Here is a 10650-nt window from a genome sequence, read left to right on the forward strand (position 1 = left end):
CCTGATACTTTTTCTGAGTGAAATCCTACCAAAAAAAAAAAAAACTGATACTTTCTATGCATAAGAACATATCAAATTCTTCAAGCAATAAAATATCCATACAAGAACTTTTCACCAATTTTCCCCGGTTCATATTTCTTATAGAATTTTAATTTTAATAATTCAGCAGAGTCAACTTATATTTTTATTTTCGAGAAATCAAAGATGTCGTTACCTGCCCTCTATTCTTTTTTCCCCTTTTTTTGCCAGTCACATGCCCCTTACTACACTAACTAGAAATTAATCTGATACAACCAATGTAGAAACAATATCCCAAGAATATGTCATTCAATTAAAAAACAATAAGGAATTCGACTTGAATAAAATGTCTAAAATTTAAGTGAAGAATTTCCCACAACTAAATACACATACGTGTGCACACCTGTGCGTAAAGATAGACATGAAGCCTGTTCGAAGATAAGAGTGAAACTATAAGCAGACAAAGTAGTTGGTGAAACACTGGCTCATTCACAACTTTCTATTTAGCAAAGGGTCTGCACTACATAGTGTTAAGAGAAACCCAAGTTTGACTCATTCACATGACTGCTTCAATTATATTCTCAGTTCAAAAAACAGAAAGAAACAAAAAGAAAAAATATGTTGCCAAAATCAAACAAAGGAATTATAGATACAAGGGCGTGATAAGAAGCAACCATTAGTGGTAGCACTGGCAGGCATCCACATCGATCCGATTCATCTGTACCATAAAATAATTCTACAGATGGATGGTTTTGGGCCTCCTCTAGAGCTCTCAACAACAACAAAAATACTAGGCCAAAAACACATCCGATATATGAAAAATCACTCCAAATGAGATTCATAGGACCAGAAAGGCCCACTCCAAGAGACACTCTTCCTTGATAAACCATAACTCATGAAGACAATTGGAACCGGCCACTAGGCTTTTTTCTTCTCCATCCCTGAATTATTTCAAGTTAACCCTTCAGTATCAGCAAGAATGACAAACAATGGAAGGAAAAAAAGGAAGGGGAAAAAAAGAGAACTCACAAAAGCAGCATAATATATAAAGGTCAATCCAGCCAGTACAACAAAAGCAATCTGAAATACGTTGTACCTGTAACAAAATTACCAGCAAGTCAGGTCACATCAACAAAGCATAAATGATACTATTTGGTTAAGAATGGTAAAGAACTAATTTGGCAAGAAAATTATCAAGGCGGTTGAACCTCAACAGAGAATTAGATGTTGGGACAAAAGAAGGGGCCCTTGCATTGGGGTCTAAATTTACAGGCTAGCCCAGAATGAAAGGTTTCATTTTTTGCCCCTCCAAGGGATTGGGAATTGAAGAGAGGCCCAGCTTAACTCACTTGTATAAATATTTAATTCCACGAAGAGATTGCAAGGTGTGACCAAATATTTCCTGTGCTGCAGTTGCTTGAGCATAGTAAGCAAATGCTGTGGAGCAGAACTGGATAACACTGAAAAAGTAAAACCATAGAATTCTCAGCAATACAGCCACAGCATAACAAAAGCTTTCAGAAAAAATCATAAGCCCAATGACTGAAACAATTTCCTATGTTCATTCGCATTCTAAAATTTCAATGTGAGAAGTTCAGAGGCTAGAATATCGACCACTTTGAATTTGCAGTCATTCAAACCTATATTTCCCTATTGTCTAACCAAAAAAGCGATGGAAACATTTGAAGTGTTGGCTATGCTGACCTAATGGAGCAGAGAAGGATAAGTCCCACGTTAAACAGAAAAGAATTCATCAGAGTGCCCCCCCACCTGTCAAAACAAAATAAAATCATAAGCAGTCACAAAGAATGAGTAATATATTAAAAGAAAAGAGAAAAATGGCAGTGCAAATCAATTACTTCATGGGATGGATAGTAATGAAAACTAGTCTCAGCCCAAGCATCATGGCACCCGCAATCACAGCAAGGAGAAGGTAGAAGCAGAAAAACGCAAATGCAACAGTACCAAGAAGACCTGATAGAGGAGCAGAATATGAACATTTAGTCACAAGAACTGAATGACAACTTAAAAATATGCCGCATCTGCAATTGGAATCAGCTGATTGGTAAAGGGCCAAAAAAGCATAGGTATTTTAACAAACCCCATATATTATCCAGCTTGATGAAAACTTCATTCAGGAAAGGAGAAAGAGGAGGATCGATTAAAAGATATATGATGATATGAGCAACCCACGCCACTGATACAATCAACCTGCAACGATTTTAGATGTTAGCTTGTTCTAAATACAAAACACATGAGTTGCAACCATAAGCAGTCCTGATTAAGGTGAAAGAACAATAATAATGTAGCCCATGATTGTGGGCAGAATATATTCACATGAATCAAAATTGAAAAGAATGCTAAAAACAGAACAAGAGGATGAGATGCACCTTTGACCCACATCCTCCAAATTAACACCCACCCAACCAAAAAAAAAAAAAAAAGTTGCAGAAAACAGTTTGAATGTGCATAACCAACATTCCTAAGCCGTCAATTAAAGTTGAAAATGAAAAGAAAACTATGCAAATTACAATCTAACAGTAACGGACATAATACATAGCAAAGCATGAACTCTAACTTCTAGGATGCATAACTTAAAAAGAAATAAATAAAAGGCACAAAGAAAATCATCATCACTAGCATCTTTCAACAAACAAACATGTTCTGAATAGAGAAACAAAGTTTGTTTATACATCCCCAGATATTTTGCAATTTGAAGGTATGCCGATTGCCATTAATCACATAACCATATCTATCATCAGCAGTTACCTTTAAAAGGCCTTTTTCAATAAATCATACTGTTCGCTTTTTTTTTGGGGGGGGGGGGGAAGGAAAAAAAAGAATAAAGTCAAACAGTATAGCAAAATCATTTCCTCTCATAACAAGAGAAGGATAGAAAAAGACAGGCTACAAAATCAAAAGAAGCAGCTTTTCAAAACCATGTACAAGCCAAGGCTGTATCATCCAGCATCAAGCAGTTCTTATAAAGCATACAGATGTCCTTGGACTCTATACCAGGGGAAGTTTAGTAGAATCTCAAGCAGTTCCAATGTCATTTGATAGTCATCACAGTAACAGGGAGCTAGGTCTGCATAGGCATGTCCTTTGGGGATGGTATGTTAAATGTTCCTATTGCACCTTAATTTCTGCTTTGATTTTTTTTTTTTTTTAAGAAATTCAAAATATAAAATTGACATCATTACTTGTTGGGATTTTATCCAATCTAAGTTTGTACGCAATAGCTTACCCTAAGATTCCCAACACAAGTTTTGCCAGATATCCAAGAACTGTTAGTGCCCATGCTGTCTCAGCCTGCATTTAAGTAGGATCAGAAGGTGGAAAGTAATGCAATTTTTGCTTATAACTCAAAAAGGTTACAACATTGGTTGACTACCTTCTCTCCTTGTGGATACATCTCTTCAAGAAGCTTGACATCTTCTTCTAATTGAAACAACTCCTGGCAAATTAAACAAGATAGATGATTAAACAATCAGAACAGAACAAACCAGAAACAAAGACATTTGTGGTGCAAAGTTGGTGCTATCAAGGATGACTGAATGATACAATGATAAGAATAGTTACATTGAAGATGCATTAGATATTAGTAAACATCACAATTAAATCATCAATATTTGTTACCTTTTCTACAGCCTTTACATTCTTACGAAATTTCCTACCCTTTGAACCACCTCTTTCGTCCTGATGAAGTGCCTCAGCTGCCTTCTTCAGTTCTCTTGCTTTTTTACCCAGTTCAGTAGCTTCCTAACGTAACCAGCCAAACAGATCATAAATAAATAGTACGGGGATACTGAGTAAAAGAAAAGCCTGTGCAGTAAACCATAGCAGGAGTCTCCTTCTACAGAACTACATAGCACCTTGATATACTGTGAGCGAGTAATAACAGCCTTTGGACGCCGGATAAATGAGAATATGAGTCCCAATGGTAAACAAGCAATACCAACGCCACCAAATATCTGGATTGAACGGTGAAAATACAAATTAATGGCCACTTTTCCATAACTTGAGGGGAAATATCATAAAATGATCCCAGATAAAAAGCTGCATTTAGTTCCTAGTAAGAGAAAGCATGTTCTAGTTCTAGCGTGTACTAGTAGCATATAACATCAATTTTATATTTATTTTAAAGTATTGACAAACTAAAGTAAGCTTTGCCCACAAGGGATCGAACATAAAAGAAGAAAGCACTATCTTCACTCACAAACTCAATAAATTAGTACCCAAAAGAAAGTACTATCTTTCACACACAATTGTATTTAAAAAAATAAAATAAAAAAAAAAATTATTCTGTTGTGCCAGTAACAGGGCTGAAAGAAGCAGGTATTCAAACTTTTAAGTATTAAACTTCATGAATAATGAGCTTACAGCAAAGAGCACAGATCCAACAATAGTAGCAAGTGCCACAACATATTCTGGAAAAGTTGTACGCATGGTCCATGTTTTCTCTGATGATGCGCTAGCAGAGTAGGCAGAACACTGGTTCCAGGACAAGGTGAAAAAAGCTGAATGAGAAATCCAAAAAGGTGCTTCCAAAGCAACAAAAATAAGCAATAAAATGAGCTAGAGGAAATTAAGACCTGATGAACACCATTTCCTATGCATTGCTGACCACTATTGAAGTTCCATGAGCTGGGAAATGAGGTTGTTGATGAAGAGAGATGCCTAACAGTAAAGTCCACCTTCCCAACCAGCCCTAATATATCAGTCAAATGATAAAAGCAGTCAGATAGAGGTTAAATCTCAAGTAGGGACAAAATGGATTTAAAATATCTATTCAAGGTTCAGTGGTTGTTCACCACTGATAAGTCAGACCTTACAGTGACACTTTATAACTAGAGCCATGCAGAATTCTCTCAGAAAACGTAATGGGGGACAAATAACGATCTTACCACTCAAGAAAACACAGGTTTAAAAAAAAAAATTAATATTGATCTATGACCATGCTTATCAACCCAATACAATAATTTATCACTCAACGGACTAAACCAGTCAGATACAAGTCAAATTAAAAATTAAGAGTGGCTTACCATCCTTTATTCCTTCCTAAGACGTTGTTTCTCAAATCTATGTATAACTCTTCCTATAACTTTATGAAAATCTCAGTTTTGCAACAGCAATCGTTTTAAAGCAAAAATAAACGACTTTTCTACGAACTTCTTAAAAAATGTTTTCAAATAGTAAAACATGGCAGTAGATCTTCCAATCCCAAGCCATGTCAATTGTTTCTTATCCTTCCTCTTGTGGATGTGCTGCTGAAAACTCATTCCAGCTCGCCTAACCTAAAATCTTGATTTACAAATCCCCATATACCCAAAGATGAATTCGTAGCAGCGCTAATTTTAATTTTTCCCCATGATGATATCCAGCCCCTACATCCGACAACTAAGTCACTTTGAACCTTTTATAATTAATCTATTGAAGCTTAAATCTTCCCTATTAAGCACACAAATTGAGGTTCTTTTTTATTATTTGGTACTTAAACTTAGGATGCCTAGGAACAACTTCTACTATCCGCTCAGATAAATTCATCACACATGCATAGACACTAGGGAAGGGAAGAGGCTATAACAGGAAGAAGAATGTAAACAAGAGCTCACCGTATAAGATACCCAGGACCAGAGCGCACACAATCGCGGTCGTCACCATCCACAACAGCGCACTCTTAATCCGTTTCCCAACACTCCTGCACTCCGATTATAGAACCACAACAAAAATCGATCACCAATAAACTATTTCCGAACAAAGGCAACTCAAAACAGATGCTTTTGGACACAAACATGCACATTGATACAATAACCCAAAGCTACCTACTTGTCCTGGTCCCCTTCGTAGTAGAACATGGCAAAGGGTATAACGAAGAAAACGAGCACAGCATCGGCAATGTAGACCGCCAGCCACAGATCCTTCATCGGCAAGGTGAGATGACACGCGCCATTGTATATGGCATGCCGGCAAGCCTGCCGGTTCGCCACGTCCGCAGGTAACATGAGGATTGAAATCGCGGCGATGGACAGACCCAAAACGACGACGAATTTAGGGAAGTAGGCCTGGTTAACGTCGTCAGGATGCTGGTAATTAACGAGCAGGTAGACATTGAAGATGAAGACGATGATGCACACGACTATAGCGACGATCACGAGAGCGAGATTGAAATCGCCCATGGCTGTTGCAGCTCTCGATTCGAAGATTTCCCTATCGAATCGAAGAGATCAGAAGGAGAACTAACGGTGCAATGTTAGGGTTTCAGGCTCCGCAGATCTGAAGGAACCAGAGAAGAGAAATTTGGCTCCAATTGCAGGCAGTTCTTCGCTCCAGAGGAGATTCGAATAAACGGTGATTTTGATAGGGAGGGGGTGAAACTACCCTTCTGCCCTCATCGAGACGTAGCCGGGAGGGGAAGAAACGGGGAGGGTGACGAAGGAGGTGGTTCGGGGGTATTAAGGTAAATTAAGGGAGATCACTTCCAAACCAGCCTTGCCAGAGCCGAAGGGAGGATGTGTTTTACGATGTTCCCTTCAACGTTGTAAAGTTGATGGGTGTGAAAGCAGAACCGCCCGTGAGCTCCGCGCCGCGCAGGAATCGTAAGTTACTGCGACAACAAGAGAAGATGGGTCACACTAATGTCAATGAAATATTTCAGATTATTAAATTATACAATCAGACAAATTATGGAAGAATTTAATTGAGAATTTTTTTGTCCAAACACATTGAGAATAAAATTCTGTTATGGATTGCTGATAAAATTTATACTCCTCCGGTCCTAATTATAAGACCCAATTGACTTATTTGAGGAAATTAAGGAAGTAAGTTAAGTTGGTTATTTATAATAAATAAGTGTTGTTATTCCTAAAATATCCTTGCTAATTAAGTATATTGACTAAAACTATTATTATTAGAAGGATTATCTTGGAAAAAAATGCATAAATATAAAAGAGAAAATGGATTGGGTCTTATAATTAGGACCAAATAAAAAGTCAAATTGGATCTTATAATAAGGACCGAAGGAGTATATAAATTTATCGCACATTTATGGATCAAGTTGTGTTTTAAAAGTTTTTTTCCCTCCTTTCGTTTCGACTTTCGACTTTCGACTTCGCCGGTTTCATTCTTTTTTTTTTTCTTACAAAAAAAGCAGTTTAGATAAGTTGGGATTCGACAAGGTTATGATAAGCTTTCAGGCTTAAAGAGTCTTTATAGGTACTTTTTTTTTAATAAGCAAAAGTTTAGATGAGTTGGATTACGGGAGCTCATCAAGACCAAAACATACCTTCAAGCTCAAAAAACGCTTATAGAGGTACTTACAAATCACCCACCAACAAGATTTTCACATCGGCAGCGGGATTCGAACTTACGAACTTGTGAGTTATGAGCTGATTTTTTACTAATTAAATCAACTCTTATTAATTTGCCACTTTCATTTTATTTTACCTTCGAAAGTTCAAAAAAGAAACAGAGAAAAAAATGCTATTCCAAAAACAAAAAATTTATGCTTTGTATCCTTTCTCACTCCTGTCGACCTAAAAATACCAAAAGGCCCAATAACTTAAATGTGTTTTGGATTTGTCCCGTTAATAGTGTGTTAAGCCCATGATAGAACTCAATCCATCCTGAAGTCCATTATATTGATGGATCCATGATGGAAATTGTCAGGGCCTACACTGATCACTCCCGTCCCCCTTTTGTTTATATTTTCTAGGAAAAAGAGTTCATGCAAATTACATTTGCAATTTTTTTTCCCTCCTAACGTGACGAATTAAGTTTTGGATCTAATGCTCATATTTAACAGGCGACAATATGCCGAGTAAGATTGTCTCCAATAAAAAAATATTTTTACTTAAAATAAAAAAATTAGATTTGACATCCTATTAGTAGGATTGTAGCTTAAAAAAATGCTTACATAGTTACTTCATGGACTTGGAATCTCCCTGTTTAAACCACGGGCATGTTTGGTTTAATTCAATGCAGATAATTCTTATGCATATTATTGTTTCAGTTGTTTAGTTGATACGATAAAACAATCTTAATTTGGTTTAGCAAGCTATTGCTTACAGGCACAAATTCAAATTCATGAGAAATGCCATCATAGAAAACCTTTCATGTCACTACACCACACAAAAGTGTTGGTAATACAATAGAACAAATCAGCTAATCTTCATTACACAATTTTAATTTTGAAGCTCGAATTTAAGTTTATGTGAATCGTGTATAAACATCTATTTCTTCCATAAATCAGCATTTAAATATCTGCACGCTCCTTTTTTGGTTTTGATCGATAGGATTAAACAAATCATTTCACATTTCACATTTTGATGGGTATGTTATGATTGTTATAGTATTCAAATTACTTTTCCGGTCTTTAATATATGACCTAATTGTTGAGTTAGTTTTGGTCCTAAATATAAGACTCATTTCTCATATTATTAATTTTCTCTAAATTACCTTTATAGATACTCGCTTAACCATAATCAAGTAAGAGAGAAAGAGGGGGTATTAAAAAAATATGATTATGTTATTTTTAGGAAGAAATGTGTCATATTTTTTATAATTAATTAACTTATCTAACTTTTTTAATCTAATCAAATTATTTAAATAGGTCTTATATTAAAAACCGGAAGAGTATTTAAAGAATCGGGCGATTCTAACTCCAAGACTTGAAATAGTTGACCAAGTTATAACAATTTCATGCTGTTTTTGAAAATTTCAGCATGGGCACAATTTATAGAACAGTCTCCGATTGTGGTTACTTTAACATTAACTCATGGATACCTGAATATTCTCTGGCATCAGACCATTTTTGTTGACTTTCTCACAACTTCATATTGAAGGTTTGAAAATTGTTATGTTTATCTTAAAAAGAATTGGTCGGTCTTGTTCATGTTTGTGCAGCTACGCTTTCTTACTTATAATTAGTCATATAGGAAGACGTGATTAGCCGACAATATGACCAGCTAACTAAAAAACTGATATTACCTCTAATTCTTAATATAAGAGCTGGTTCATCACTAATTTGAATAGATTAAAAAATTAGTTAAGTTTATTATTTGTAATAAATATATGTCGTCTTTCTTAAAATATCTTTGCCAATCATATATATTAACCATAACTACTATTTGATGAAATCTTTAATATGTATAACTATTACAATATTTGGAATAAAATAGATAAATATAAAAGATAAAGTTGATTGGAGTTTTATATTTAAAACTAAACTGAATGTTAAATTACTTCTTATACTCCTCCAGTCCTTAATATAGGATCTAATTCTTGAGTTAGTTTTGGTCCTAAATATAATACCTATTTCTCATATTTATTAATTTTCTCTAAATTACCCCTATGAATACTTTCTCAACCTTAATCAAGTAGAAGATGGAGATGGATATTAAAAAAGATGATTATAGTGTTATAGAAAAATGTGTCACTTTCTTATAATTAACTAACTTATCTAATTTTTTAATCTAATCAAATTAGTTAAATGTGTTTTATATTAAGGACAGAAAAAGTATTAAAGTTGAGAGGCAGTATTGTATGAGCGAACCTAACCCCTTGTAAAGCAACGGGACGATTCAAATGGTTGGCCAAAAAAAAAAAACGAATCAGATCATTCAAAAGAGAATTATACTGCTGTAAAGTCACAAAAAAGTGATTTAATCGCACGCCAAAAGACAACGACTGAAAAGTATATACTGACTCCGCTATTTTTATTTTAATTCTAAATATAAAACATAAATTTATTCTATTTTTTTATTTATTTATTTTTTAAGATAGTTTTTATAATAATAGTAATTCTAGCCAATATACTTTATTAACAAGGATATTTAAGAAAAAAAACACATATTTATTACTAATAATTAACTTAACTAATTTTTTTAATCTACTCAAATTAGTCAACTAACTCTTATATTAAAGACCGGAAGCAGTACAATGACAAGTTTTGACACATGAAATGACAATAGGTTTTGCTGCTCATTTGTCATTTGAATTTTGTAGTAATTATTTTCATTCTTTGATATCTCATAGTATAATTCTTTCTGAGTCAAATTGAAAAGAAGAGGGGCATTTTCTTGTAATTACATGGTATTACATTGACTTTTACCCACCAATTTCCAAGAAAAGAAGAGCTGGAATTTGAAGAAATATAGTGGAAGAATACTTTTCCATGACAGTTACCAAACCCCTCCTATGGAAAGCTACGTTTCTTTCAATTTTAAAAAACTTAAAAGCCATATATTTGGTAAACATCATTGACCATTTCTTTGTAATATTCAATATAAAGACCAATGCAAAGGCAAGTTCACATGCAGTGCTGTGAGACCTGTGTGTGTGTTCTTGTACCCATCCAATTTTTTTCTCGGATAATAGCTTGGCTTAGCCGATAATTTTCTTCTTTCATTTTGGCAAAATATTCTTTAAAATAAGTCACTTGAATAATTCAAAAAAAAAAACAGAACTTTGAAGGAATTTGCAAAACACCATTGAAGACGGATAAACATGTAAGCATTACCTGTGATCTTAAAATATAATATCTATTTTATAATATAAATTTAAAATCGAACATGGTAGCACACTAGGCATGTTGGAAAAGAAATGAGAGGAAGCTTTTGGATGATACTTCCT

General features: G+C 34.6%; 1 protein-coding gene across 1 annotated transcript; it reads right to left on the bottom strand.

Annotated features, from left to right (window-relative positions):
- Window positions 1-487: 487 nt before the first annotated feature.
- On the bottom strand, window positions 488-6439 carry LOC114727865 (LIMR family protein At5g01460). Its single transcript, XM_028914637.1, has 14 exons — window positions 5848-6439; window positions 5634-5719; window positions 4614-4729; window positions 4402-4512; window positions 3894-3992; window positions 3658-3780; window positions 3413-3475; window positions 3266-3330; window positions 2120-2229; window positions 1878-1992; window positions 1723-1788; window positions 1368-1478; window positions 1048-1114; window positions 488-959 (listed from the first exon to the last, which is right to left on the bottom strand). Exons 1-14 carry the CDS (start codon window positions 6195-6197, stop codon window positions 912-914), a joined length of 1530 nt encoding a protein of 509 aa, XP_028770470.1. The 5' UTR covers window positions 6198-6439; the 3' UTR covers window positions 488-911.
- Between the last annotated feature and the right edge of the window lie 4211 nt (window positions 6440-10650).

The sequence above is a fragment of the Neltuma alba genome, unplaced genomic scaffold, assembly GCF_004799145.2.
Source record: "Neltuma alba isolate B1F8T4 unplaced genomic scaffold, ASM479914v2 tig00012511_pilon, whole genome shotgun sequence".
NCBI lineage: Eukaryota > Viridiplantae > Streptophyta > Magnoliopsida > Fabales > Fabaceae > Neltuma > Neltuma alba.